This window comes from Phyllostomus discolor, chromosome 7, assembly GCF_004126475.2.
Source record: "Phyllostomus discolor isolate MPI-MPIP mPhyDis1 chromosome 7, mPhyDis1.pri.v3, whole genome shotgun sequence".
NCBI classification, from domain to species: domain Eukaryota; kingdom Metazoa; phylum Chordata; class Mammalia; order Chiroptera; family Phyllostomidae; genus Phyllostomus; species Phyllostomus discolor.
The window spans coordinates 122,772,835-122,787,119 of record NC_040909.2 but is presented as its reverse complement, the minus strand read 5'-3'; the positions used below and the strand labels follow the sequence as shown (position 1 = coordinate 122,787,119).

Sequence of the window (14,285 nt, the reverse complement as noted above, 5' to 3'; positions counted from 1 at the left end):
GATAGAAAAGAAGTACTCTTGAGAGTACTACTACTAAGTTTTTGTTTGCAAATGCTCCTGTCGAATTATAGTTGGAATAAAAAATTCACAAGCTCTGGAACTAAGGGCTCACAGTGTATTGATGAGAAAACTAGAATTTCTCTTTTTGCTATGGAAGTATTCAAATAATGGAGGAAGTCCCAGAAATCAGTTCCAAAATGAGACTTTCAGAGGGTCTGAACGATATGATTCTTTGAAAATTCCTTTATGATGTAGACACAGTTCCTTATTTATTTTGTGTTCTGCAATAAATGAGTCAGTAGGTTTATATCTGTATTTATATTTGTATTTATGGTTTATACATATAGTATGTGATATAATAAGTATACCTACTTAAAATTATAATCCTTGACTTTGGAAATCGAGTAAACCGAAAATGGAGCTTTTCCCTCTCCCCATCACAGTTGTGTTCCAATACAGACTTTCAGTAACTGGAAGTCATTTCCATATTCTGGTAATTTGATAACCCATTTTGAAATGCATTTGTGAGCTCATTGTAATTCCACGTGTCTCTAATGAAAGGCATGTGAAGGTGTGGACTGAGGGAGTGAGCTGTGGTTGGTCTCTACAGAGACCCTGCTGCCCCTTCTGGGCAATCCTTAACCCAGAGCCTCCTCCTCCAGTATTTGCTATAACGGAGTTTTCCAAAATTTGAATGATGTCACTTTGGAAAGCCGTGCCAAGAAACAATGTGGCAGTTTCTAAATTTTGTGAAGCTAAAATCCCTGGTTGCAAGAAAGAGTACATGCCACAGATGAGTAGTTAGTAATGACTTCAGTTTAGCAGGAAAAGAGCAATTCCCATATGCTGATTCTAGTCTCATAACAAAGAATGTTATAGAAAGATTGCACAGTATTTAACAAGCTGTGAGTTAATGTGACAGTGTCAGTGGATCTGGTTCCAGAAGGAGAATCACTTTACCATATTTCTTCAAAAATATTTTTAAGTTAGACAGAAAACTTGCTGCAAATGAATCCAGACTGTTCCCCACTGCACCCGCCCCCCCCGCCAAGTTAAGCAGTACTATTGAGTCAAGTTAAATAGTTAAATTGCCCAAGACTGCCCAAGTCTAAGTACCTGGATGAATAAATAAGTCTCATTGTCGGTCTCTGAAGCTCAGAGGGTTACCTACTAATTAAGGGAGAGCAGGAATAAATGAAAGAGTTACCCCTGGAACCTCAAGTATTCGGTGCATCAGTGTATCTTTCAATGGGAGCCAACCCCAATTTGAACAGAGACTACCTCCTTCACCATTTATGGGCACCTTAGGAGTCAAGAAGATGAAGTAAAGTTGGATTGCCTTCAAATCTTTGGAACATGTATTGTGGGCAGTCTTTGATACGGTAACTTTATTATCCACAATTCATTTCCATGGCCTTTCCCGGGATCTTGGTCTCTTATGTAAATTCATATTGGCACTATGATTCCTTACTGCTGTGAATTCTAACAAACTGGTGGTTTTAATTTTGAATGGTAGGCTTGATGGCTTTAAAGCTTGGAAATGGATGTTCATTTTGTTACTGTGAAGAGTGTTAAAGGCAGGGGTGGGGAGGAGCTGCGGAGTGCAGAGAGGGTCTGTTTTCTTTAGTGATTTAGAAAAACAGGCCGTGGCTGGTGTAGCTCAGTGGATTGAGCACAGGCCTATGAACCAAAGCATCACCAGTTTGATTCCCGGTCAGGGCACATGCCTGGGTTGCAAGCCATATCCCCAGTATGGGGTGTGCTAGAGGCAACCATACATTGATGTTTCACTCCCTCTCTTCCTCCCTCCCTCCCTTCCCCATCTCTCTAAAAATAAATAAATAAAATTAAAAAAAAGAAAAACATGTATATTCTCTGTCATGAAAAAACAGGACCTTTTTCAAATTCGGAGAATATTGTTTTATCATTCCAATAATGAGCCTATCTCCAGTTAACATACATGATTGGATTTAGGAGAGAGTACACATAAAATTCACAATTCATCATGAAGAATTTTTACAAAATGCCTTTTATAAAGAAGAAGTTTTTCTCTGAAAGCAATAAGATTGATAATTAAATGAGATGCAAATATGATTATATTTAAATCATATTTTCCCATCTTTGCTTATGACATTCCTTGGTAACAGACTGTGGAACTGAAGAGTTCTGAGTATTTTCACTTTCAGAAGTTAAGGGCCCCTAGTTTGTCAAAAGACACAAAACTTTTGTATCCAGTGCTTTTCTCATGAAATGACATAGACATCAGACTTCCCACTGCCACTATTAGATTTACACCGTACTTTCAGTATACACACCGTTTAAGAGAAACATTAATTTAAAGCAAGAATTTCAGTGGCTTAAAAAAGTGAAATATAATCAAATTCACTTTTTATTTACCCTAAAATATTTTGCTGCCTTCTTTTTGAAAAGCATGCGATATTATGAGTTCATTTATTCAAGAAGTAAGTACCTCTGCCCCAATCAATGCTGGCAGCTTGATGCTGTTCTCCATTCCAGGTAGCGAGAGCGCTCACGCTGGGTGCTGCTGCTCAGGCTCCTAGTCAGCCCGGGAGGGTGGGGAGTAAACCGGCCATTGCAGACAGTACTGCCTTTTATAGTCTACTCCAACGTCTATTGCACTGTGTATTTAATTTGCAGCCTCTTCTCCATTCCTTCTAAAAAAATAAGTTTGTAAAGTAGACAGGTGATACTTTTTATTGTGGGAGCTAAGACAATACAGATCATTTCAAAAAAGAGGATAAAAACCTGATCACAACCGTCCTTGCTGTTGGTTGATGTGTTTCTGCCGCCCTTTGAGTGTGCGCGTAACTGTAAGTATGTGTGTGCATGTCTGTCTTTATTTATTCTGCCCAACCGAGAAAAAAAGAAAAAAAGAGGCAGTTTTGCCAGGAGCTGCTTTTGGAAGTACAAGGAGATCTCTGCCCACGACTTTTTGCAAGGCCTATTATCTCAAACTTGAGAACGGTGCCAGATTTTTTGGCTAAAAATGCAGTTGGTCTGTGCCTAAAGGTGCCTTCCTGGCCTTAACCAGTGGTCAGCTCGTTCTTGTCTTTGTGTTCTTATGGTCAGGTTCTCCGCCACGGAGTCTTAGGGTAATTGCTTTGAATGGGCACAGAGAGCGCTGATTTTTGCCTAAAAATGACCTGATTTTGGAGTGCCCCTACTTGAAAAACAAATACCATCTGGAAGGAGAAGAATTGGGAGACTTGAGCAGTTGCCAGGAGGTAGTTCTTCAAGATGGAATCTTAGATGAACATTGAGCACCTCAATCTGAGGTCCGCCAGGTCTTCCTCTGCAGAGATCTGGCCTGAAATAAAGAGGAGTGTTGTGTTGAGGTCTTCCTGGCCATTGCTTTATTTTACGTTATTTGTTTCATTATTGTAATATTTGAGAAAACTTAATACCATGGACCTTGATTCCAATTAAAATATACGTGACCAGTCTTCACTTCCGTTAGTTGAATGGTAGTTTTTTAAATTAAAGTGAGCTAGATTATTTCTGTTTCTCTCTCTCTATCTTTTTGTTTGGATTGTGACTTTGTAAACAACATTTTCAGCTACAGTTTACGTTCAGTATTACTCTGTATATTAGATTCAGGTGTACAACATAGTGTTTAGACAAACATGCTTTACAAAGTGACCTCCCTGATGTTTCAATTACCTACCTGGCCCCATACATAGATTTTGTGATATTATTAACTATATTCTCTATGCTGTAATTTACATTCCTGGGACTAATCTGTAACTACCCATTTGTATTTCTTAATCCCATCACCCTTTTTTGGCCATTATTTTAACAACTGGTTTACATGGATCCAAATATATTAGTTGGATTATTACTGAGTTTGCCACCATGTTCTGAGTGAACTCCCAGTGGGACAAGAAAGATCTGGAATCACCTTGGCAGGCTTGCTTGTACGTTACTTTGGAAAACTTCATGAAAGGCTGCAGGTCTGAAAACTGAAGTGTTGGAATGGATTAGGATCCACAGGGCTAAGATAAAACACCAAGTATGGGCAGGCACTTCAGACACAAACAAATGGGTGTCAAGTAGCTAAGTTAGTCTGTTGATTAACTCTATTTTTGTCTTTTCAGTAAGCTTCACTAACTGCTAAGTTTCAATAACAACTTCAATAAGTACGCTCCATAAATATTTGCTAAACAACACCTACTTATATATAGGCACTTTACTTGGTCATGAGACTGTCAACATGCATGACCACAGGAGAACATTATCCAGGCAGGGATATAAATACTGAAGCAGAAAAATAAAACATTAATGGATATAACTCCAATTTAAACGAATGAAGATACAGTCACACACACATGCCTAAATAATCCCGTATCATTAATGTTTCACAAATGTATCTCAGTGACCTCATACTTTCATCTGGGCTATTTCTGGGGTTTAAACAAAAATTCTTCTTCATTTATGACCTGAGTTGAAACATACTTGATTTTGTGGGAGATACGACATCTCTTCATGTTCGACCTTTCCTCGGTGTCCACTTCGCGTCTCCTCTAGCTTAGTTTTCCTGATTTCTTCTATTAGGAACTTCCGGTGGGCTCCTGTTCCTACAAGTGCTCCAGCCTCAGCAACGGGGATCCGAGGTTCTAACTCACACCCTTTGGAACACATATTCTAATAACCCAGATAGTTATTGATGGATATAGGTATGTATTCTGCTGGTTACTAACATCTGTAAACTTCAGGTGCACAGTTTTATAATACCGTACCTGTACACTCTGTTGTGTGCTCACCACCAAACATCTAGTTCCCTTTCACTGCATTTGTTTGACCCCCTTTACACCACCCACCTTCCCCTGCCCTCAGGGTTTCCACTGTCCCCTGACATGTTTATACTGGAGAGCAACCCTTTGTTTTTCCTACTCCTTTTTGCTACAGTGCTGTTTTCTTCTTTCTTAAACGTTTTTTTTTTATTTTTTATTTTTTATTTCCCTCTCAGGATCGTCTCCAGTATCGTCTCCTTAAGAGTTTCCAATGCTGTTGACCACATTATTCTATTATAAGGGAGAGAATTAGTGGGGATGATAATACTCCTTAAAAATAACAGCAGACATTGAGGACTTACTCTTTGCCTTTGAGGGCATTTGCACTAATGATTTAGTGCAAATACTGTTTGCGCTAATGATTTTGGTGTGAAATCCTATCTCTTCCTGTATTGTTACTGAGATATTTACTGGGATTCTTATTTCTTTGACAGAAGGAGCTAGTTTCTTAGAAAGCAAAATTTCTCTTAAAATTTCTTTATTTAAAGATTTTATTTATTTTTAGAGAGGGAAGGGAGGGAGAAAGAGAGAGAGAAACATCAATGTGTGGTTGCTGGGGGCTGTGGCCTGCAACCCAGGCATGTGCCTTGACTGGGAATCGAACCTGCGATGCTTTGTTTCACAGCCCGCACTCAATCCACAGAGCCACGCCAGCCAAGGCGTAAACTTTCTTAATTTGGTATTCAGCCACATTGTTTTAAACATATATGCTCAATAAACATATACTATATGAATGAATTAATTGATTAGAAATTTTATTGTGAAGTGCCTTTGCCCATAAGTAGAATGTATATACGATATCCGATGTTTCTTTGGCACTTTATTTTCCAACCCGATGAACAAGGGTGGATTTTTAAGCCATTAGTACTCCATATACATGGAATAGTGAACAGTAATTTTGTTGAGAACTAAATGTGTCAACTTCTGCTTCATAGACAGATTAAGCTTTTGGGAAGAGATAAATTTTAAATAAAGATATATTCACATGTACATTGGCATATTGGTCTATAAATGAACATATTAATTTATAATATAATGATTAATTTCCAGGATTATATTGTATTGCTTATAATAGGAATCCATAGACTGTCGGCACTATCTTATTAGACAGTAAAAAAAATTCATCAAAATCGTAGACCTTTCTGTAGGGTGAAATGTTATTGTATTATATGTATGCTTGAACCTACAAAACAAAAATGAAATGCCACATGAAACAATTGTGAGAAATAATATTTTCTGTTTTCTCTGTTAACGTTTGTGTGCTGCTTGTTCGCTTTTTTTTAGCAGCCACATGATAAGAGAAGCCAAAGTCTTCAGAATTTATTAACCAGCTGGAAAGTTTAAAACAGATAGGATTTTACCTATTAACTTACCTTTTTTATGCGAGACGAGAAACAGCCATTAGTATTTGATTTGTGAGGTGGAATATTTCGTGACATAGATTGAGGACAGCTGATTCAGATGCAGGCAGAATCTGCCACACTTCATTCAAACACAGCTTTTATTCAGCCTTATAGAAATACTCAGGATTTTAGATGTGTCAGCTGTCTGAAACAGTCACAGTATTGTTTTGTTTTTTTTTGTACTGTTTTCCATTGATTCCATCCAGTCTTCTAAGGTTAACAGATTACTTTATCTCCTTTTTTAGTTCCCGTTTTCTCATTCGTAAAAATAGGGCTCATAGATTCCTTGCTGGCTTTGGTGAGGACTAAATGAGGGAAGAGTTACGTGAGCCACGAAGCAAATGGCTGGTGCCCAAGAGGTACCAACAACGGCATATTAATTCTCGTGACTTAGTTTGTCTCTGTGGTCTAATTGATGTAGCGTCTCCTAATGAGACATTTAATAACTGCAGATATGCGTCTGTGCTTTGCCGCCTTCCAGCACCAGCATGGCCAGCAGCAGAATCAAAGAGAGAGCTCTCCTCTCCTGTTTCCTTGTCTCTACTGTCTTTCCCTTCGGGGGGTATCTGTTGCTTTTTGTTCTTGTTTTTGCCTCCGATCTCGATCTCTTTTTAATCCTTTTACCCTTTCAAATCTCTTTTGTCCAGAACTCTTTACTTTCTTCTCTCATTTCTCTTCTTCCTCCTACCACCTCGTTGCCTACTTAGGCACATCCGGGCTCTGTGTGGCCTGAGTAATCAAGACAGCATTCCGCTCCATTGGAGAGCTTGGTTTGCCCAGCAAAAAAAACAGCAGCTGAAAGATTTCTTCTCAACTTATGACTCCATGGTCCCTGCAGAGCAACTGCTGTGTCCCTGAACAACATCACACACACACACGCATCATGCACACACACTCTCACTAACTTTTTAGCAGAAAAATGCACAGAATATATGTCTGTAGCTCAAGGAGTTATTACAAAAGAAATACTCTTGTGTGGCTATCTCTCATGTCAGAGAAACATCGCAGGTATCCTACAAGCTCCCTAGGGTCCCTTCCTATTCTTCGCTCCCTTCCTTCTCCCAGGAATGAATCACTTTCTTGACTTTCTTGACTGTTCACACTTGAGAATAGTTTTGCTGGTTTTTGAAGTTTACGTGCATTAAAATTCAACATTCGTGTATATAAAAATATGCATTCTTTCCTGTCTTACACGCGCAACATCCCATTTGTGAAATTTATTCATGTTGTTGTACATGGTTTATTTTTATCGCACTATAATCTGTTGTATGACTGTGCATTCTATTCTGCAGACATACACCGCAGCTTTTTAATCTGTTCTACCACTGATGTTCATTCGGGTTGTTCCCAGTTTTGACAATTCAAAGAATGATGCTGTGAGCATTCTGGAGAAGTGTGTGTTTGCACTTTTAATTGAACTTCTGGAATCATGTCATTCTAGATTTTTTAAGTTGTAGGAGTCTGATCCTGATGTTTCAGATCTTTCTGTGTTCTTTTATGCCCCACAGTATTCCTTTAAAAGGCAGCTTTTATTTATTTTCATATATTATGCTGTCAGTATTGAATATTTTGAATTTTGGAATGTTAGAGAATGCGTAGTGGAAATTTTGTAAATAAAATTTATATAGGAATGCATATTATAGTAAATACACTTAATATATATTAAATACCATGATATTCATACATAATTATACAGATATATGAAATTATAAAATTTATTTTACTGCTTTTAGTAACATTATTATAGAATTATTACTGTATAGAGTATGCTTAATTTTTAAAAGAAACTTCCTCTATGTGATTCAATCCACAGATATTTTCCATGTGTAAAGATATATAGACATATGTAGAAACCAAATTAAACCAAGAGAGTTGTGGTTCACAGTTTTAAAAAAATACATTTAAAATTTCTTATTTCTCACTGCTTATACATATGGTTCTATGACTAGACATCTAGAGTTATGATATCTGATTCTATTTTCAGCCTAAAAAAGACAAAATTAATGTTTTGGGTCCCTATATGTCCTGGTTTATTATTAATTATGTGGATAGATAACTTCAGCATTATTCTAGCTTTTATTCTCATGAGCCTTTTTTATGTGAAGAGATTTAGGCCTTCCTTGAAGAGATAAGCAATATGGGGAAATTTTCAAATGTGCTAACATCCATTTATCCAGTAAAAACTTTTGTGAGTGTCTGCTCTTTGATAGGCTAGTGTCAGTGGAAAGGGCCATGTAAATATCACTCCATTTTTTAAAAACTTCTCTACCTTTGCCCCAGTGTGCTACTCTATTTCCCTGTAATAATCATGGTCACAGAATTCTAGCCTCTCATGTGCGGCATTTGGGAAAAGCTTGAGAATTGTTAATGTATAGGTATTTAAGTATTATTTTATATAATTTTTTAACATAATCACATGTGAAAGAGTATATATTAATTTTTGAACAAAGGACAATATTAATAATAGTATTTTCTGGCGGAGGACTTCACAGTTCAGTAAGGTAGTCTAAGACACAAACACATGATTAATTACATTGTGTTGTGACAGGTAACCTTAAAAGGAGATGTGGAGAAATTGCCATAGATAATAATGGGAAAGACTCACTTTTGCTTGAGGGGATCATAGAGATCTTTTCAGAAGCAAATCCAGACTTGGGTAATTTGATAAACTTAGTGACGGGCTAGGTGTTAATGAGGCAAACGCAAAAGTTAAGATACCTCGTAAGTAGTCCAAGAGAATATTGGGGAGATTGTATAGCCACTTGACAGAGCTATAGAACCAGTCAAGTGAATGTGATGACAATCTTTGTCAAATGGTGTCTGGTGGATTGTGTTCTCTTGTAAGTTTCTTAAAGTGCTGTCACTTTCACATCTATGAATACATTGTGTAATGTTGCTCATAAAAATGGGGAGAGTTTGTGAGAAATGTAATGGGAAACCATGTGGCCACACGTGGCTTTAGACTCCTTCAGACCCAACTCTTCAGGCGCTAGGTCTGTGAGCCAGGTGAGTGCTTTACCGTTGCTAAATCTTGGTTGCTTCATGTGTGACACGTGGGTAATAAAAGTATGTTACTCAAAGAATTGTCAATAAGAAGGAGAATCAAATGAAATAATGCACTCTTGGCATAGTGCCTAAATCATAGTAAGAGTGACAATATTTTTGTTATTAACAAGGAATTCAGGTTATGATATACATCAACGTGCAAGATTGTGAGCCTAAAAAAGGTCTAGTTCTGACTTTGGATTTCTTTCAACATTTAATTAGATTTTGAGGGACTGTTGGTAAAACAGCTGAATCTAGAAATGTGTGTGTGTGTGTGTGTGTGTGTGTGTGTATTTCCCCTTAGTCTGTTATGATAAGTGTCCACAAGAAGATTGATGGTAAAAAGAAATTACTGATTGGGGTGCAGGTGGTGAAAATCTTTTCAAAGGTATGTGTGGCTGCGTGTGTGTGTGTTTACACAGATTCTTAAGTTTGTATTGCACGCCAATGCAAAGCCTGATGAAATTACCTGTATACAGTATCTAGTGAGCAAGCTAATTTCCAACCTCATTCCACAGCCCCACGTGAATGAATCAATTTGCCATTCTTCCCTGCTAAGGGGAAGAATGAAGTAGGAACTTTGGAGGTTCCGGGGGTAACCTGGGTGTGTAGTAACCTTCTCAGACCTGGACCTCATCATCATGCCTAGCTTTCTGTTTAGAATTAACTTAACATTAATGTTCTGTTTCAGATTTACTTCACCTTCTCTCTAGCCTATTTTTATTTTTAAATTTATTTTTAATCTTTTGTTTTAATCTTTGGGGGTTGGGGGTACAATAACAATAAAACAAAATCCAAGAGCCCATAAAACTAGACTGTGGGATTTGCAAGGGTGAGATGGGGAAGCCACTCTCTGTACACGTTATTTCTCTTCTGCATCGCTCAGAAATATGAGCCAGACTGATGCTAAGCTACTGCAAAAGACTGCAGTCGCAGACTCGGTCCGCAATAGACAGCGTGTTTCCTGACTGTGACCTGGGCATTGGTTTTCTGTCCTCTATTATGGGTGCAGATGAATCTGGAGGTGGAGACTGAGTGGAGTGGGGAGGAAGGGAATTTATTAATAACAGAGGGGAGCCCACTCTCTAGGTATCTGCAGGCATTTGGGAACTACTGACTATAACTATGTGAACTGTAGGCCCTTCAGTGCTATCGTGGGTCATTCTCCAACCTCTTTCCACATGCTCTCTTTTGTTAAACTCGTTGCCATATTTTGGTTCCTGACAATATTAATCAAATAAAATTCCAGTTATAACAGAATAGGACAAACTTAGTGTACAAGATGGTAGTGTTTTAATTGATCAACTGGAGAAACGGTAACTAAAAAAAAAGGCTTCTTTTGCAATGAACTCTGTACAACATTGGGCATGTACCCATACATAAACATGTACTCATATATGTTTATGCATGTGTAATTTGGATTTCTGAGATCATTTTTACCTAGATGTTGATTTCCTGCCTTTTTTTGCTCATGGGTCTATCACAGCTGTAATCCTCTGCTACTATACATTCCTTGAAAATACTGATTCTAAATCTTTTATGATAATGGATCCTGATCTTTTAATGTTGATAAACATGTTGGGAGGGGGGAAAAACTTTACAGTGGTCCACTTCAGATCAAAACATCTTTGTTTTCTTGCCAAGGTAATGAAGAAATGCTGTTTCCCTTAACAATATTACATATGCTTTGAAATCAGTAATTTTCTCCCTTAAGCATTTCTTTGTAGAACAGCATCTCCAGCTGTGTTCAGGGGAACATTAGTTTTGTGGGTAAGTGAAATTATGTGACATAAAGCAGGATGACACTGGGAAATCCAATACAATTCAACAGACTCCCCACTCTATACAGCCTAGGACTTTTCAGAGCTCTAGTCACTGACATACATTGCAGATCTCTGAAAAGAGGACGCAAACTGTCCAGTGTCTACTGGACTTAATGTGACTGTAGAATTGCCATCCAGTTCGTTTTTTGGAGCTCATATCATGGGAAGAATGTAGAGAAGATACTTGAATTTCTTGTGACCTGTGCTAAAACAGTTACATAGTCAAATCTGCAATAGAGCCTAGCTGGATGTCCTGAAATAATGGTTTATGCAGAAAAAGCACTTTTAAGGCTAAAGATTTCTAAGCCTATTACCTACCCAACTTATTAAGGGGATTCTCCACGTACTTTCTTTTTTTAAAAATATGTCTATAAAACTTTTCTCATCCTAAGAATCAGGAAAAAGTGGATTAATTTATTCTACTCTCAGAACCTGCTTTCCAGTTTTAAAATGCTTTCCATTTAAAAAAATGATCAATTTTCTTAGGAAATTTCAATGTGCTTAACACAGGAGAAAAATGGTTCCAACTTGTGTGTGTTTAATTTGATTTTATCAGCAGGGAAAATGATGCTAAGTTGGTTACATTAAGCATTTAGCACTAACTAGGGTGATATCTAAACCAGATTTCATGTCATTAGTGTGTATTCATTACACAGTGTGGAAGATATCCATCAGTACTGTTTATTAATTTAAATGGACTTTTAAAAATACATAGAGAACAGAGATCCCTGGTCTCCTGGAACTTACATGGCAACATTTTAGCTAATTTCTTGCCATTCATTACCCCGTGTGCATTTGCTGATTCCTTATGCAACTTGTGCCTCACCTGTTGGACCCTCCGGTGGCTCCGTCTTTGGACTGTTGAGGCTTAGATGGGTGTGGCCTTTTCAGCTGCTTCTTAGGGAGGAGCACAGTGGTGTGTGAGTTGCTTATTGCTTTCGTGAGCAAAAACCATTGCAAATGATGACACAGACTTTCTTTCCTTCACTTTAGTTATTTAACATACATATGTATCTATATCTAACACATATGTTACATATAATGCGATATATTATGTTAAATATCACATTGTTAAATATTATTTTAACATGTACATATGTGTGTTTAAAGATATATATGTATTATCAGTATAAGCACTTAATATACCCTCACAACATTGTTTTAATCTTGTGTTTAGTTGCATTCTGAAAAAAATTAACACAGAAAATCAGTATATTAAAATTAAACCACCTTTTAATATACAAAGATATTTTTCAGCAAATGCTGGAAAGTCAGAGATGTCTCCACATAGTACTGCACTTACTTTTTTTATTATGAATGGAAATTGAGTTTACATATAAATACAATGTCGATCACATCATAACCATCAGTATAGTCAACACATTTATACTTTTTCATGACCTATTTTTTTTAACTGAAGTTTTATGTTTGGCTCTTGGCCCACGCAGCAGTTGACACATTCTTAACAGAGAGGGAAGGATGGGGTTGAGCCTGGCCAGTGTGCACACGCAGCGTTGGTGTGGCCTGTTTGAATCAACAGTTGTCATTTTAGATTATTTTAATTGATTGTTTTTGAGAGAGAAGCAAAAGGAAAGATGGCATGTGAGTGGGGAAACGAATGGCAACATTTCTTTATGTGCTTAGTGGCATTGTAATTTTATTCAAATTGGACCTTTTAATACATTTGCCTCTCACCTGTTATGAAAAGGAAAAGAATGCCTCTTTCCTTTGATAATCGGTGAAGTGCGCTGTTCTTATTTTAGTTATCCCCTTTAGTGAAATTGGCACATGCTTCATTTTTTTCCAGATATGTCCAGTTGGACTTCTATCATAAAATCGTTCAAGGCCAAAGAAAAGTTCTGCAGTTTTCCTATACAGGTAAAATTGTTAAGGAAATTCTTCCTCTAAGATTTTATGGATATATGGAGACTGATTTTGACAAATATGACGTGATTACCAGACTGTCTCCTTTTACCTAGACTAGTACACTTGAAATGAGATATTTGAAATATAGAGAGCATAGCATGATAAAACAAGAGCCTAATAAACTGTGTTTGGGCCAGCATCAGAACTCTTTGAAATGGGATATCTAAATAGTGTGCATTTTATCTCAGGGAGGCTTGAGTGAGTTCTAGTGTCCAGATGACTATTAATGGGCTTTGTGCTCTGGAGCATATGTTAATAGAAGGGATCATTTTGGATTAATTTGATGTGAATTAATAAGAGATTTATTTTGATGGGAGTTGTTTGAAGGTGATGACATTTTAATCTCAACAGGATTTAAGATGTCCAAAAATTCCTTTAGAGATTCAGGAACAATCAATTCAGAGGGCAAATGCAATAGACGTGGATAGCAGAGAACAGGATCAGACATTGGGTTTATGAAGTTTGAAGCCGTTTACAAGAAAAGCCATCTACCGTTGAAGCATTGCCCTAGAATCTGAAGAAATGGAAAACATTTAAACTCCCTCAGCAATTCTTGAGTTTGTGAATTGGATAAACAATGTTCTCTTGCATTTTATAGTTCACTTAAGCAATCTGATTTTGATCTGTATATATGGAGTAGACAGCATTCAAATCTTTTTTTTCCTAAACCAATGAGCAAACACATATGTTCTTGAAAAACTGAACTTTATATGTTGTTCATATGGAAGCTATCTAGCTTGGTATAGGCCCCCGTAGCTGACCTTCCTTTTATTTTGCTATCACTTGTTTAATTCTTTAAATTCTTTGTGGGAGACTTTTGATCAAAAGAAACAATTTGCTCATCTTTTTTTTTCTTTTAATTTTTTTTAAATAAAAGCTTCATGAAATGTGTAACTAATAACTCAGTGCTCCTAGACGGCTGAGATAAACAGGCATGGAAAAATCATATATAAAAGAGAAGACTATCCTGTCTTTCCTTTGTGTGTTAAGCTTTGATTCCAAACAGTTGATAGTTTTATTATATGGAAAAACAATAAGAAAATGTCATGTGCTATTATGCACTATGATGATAAGAACGGCTACTTACAACAAAAATCGTGCTCTGCAGGATTTGAGACTGAGGTTATATTACATCATCTTGCTCCTCACTTTTTAGTCTCGTTCAGGATATATGTGTTTGAACTGATATTTGGAAAGATACAAGTTTTATCTCCTTTGAGAAAGGGGTTCCTTGTAACCTCTTCCTTGCTTTTTAAAAATACCCTTCTCTCTTAAAG

General features: G+C 37.1%; 1 protein-coding gene across 6 annotated transcripts in view; it reads left to right on the top strand.

The window, feature by feature from the left end:
- The window catches only part of TRPS1 (transcriptional repressor GATA binding 1), a 236,735-nt gene that overhangs the window by 23,883 nt on the left and 198,567 nt on the right, over positions 1-14,285 (top strand). For 2 of the 6 annotated variants that reach the window (XM_036031369.1, XM_036031370.1), the window contains exon 2: positions 4,573-4,694. The exons of the other annotated variants lie outside the window; for them this stretch is intronic. Coding sequence is in view for 1 of the 2 variants with exons in the window: in XM_036031370.1 (XP_035887263.1) it covers positions 4,685-4,694 (10 nt within the window). In the remaining variant the exon portion in view is untranslated. The remainder of the gene's footprint in view (positions 1-4,572; positions 4,695-14,285) is intronic. 6 annotated transcript variants of the gene reach the window in all.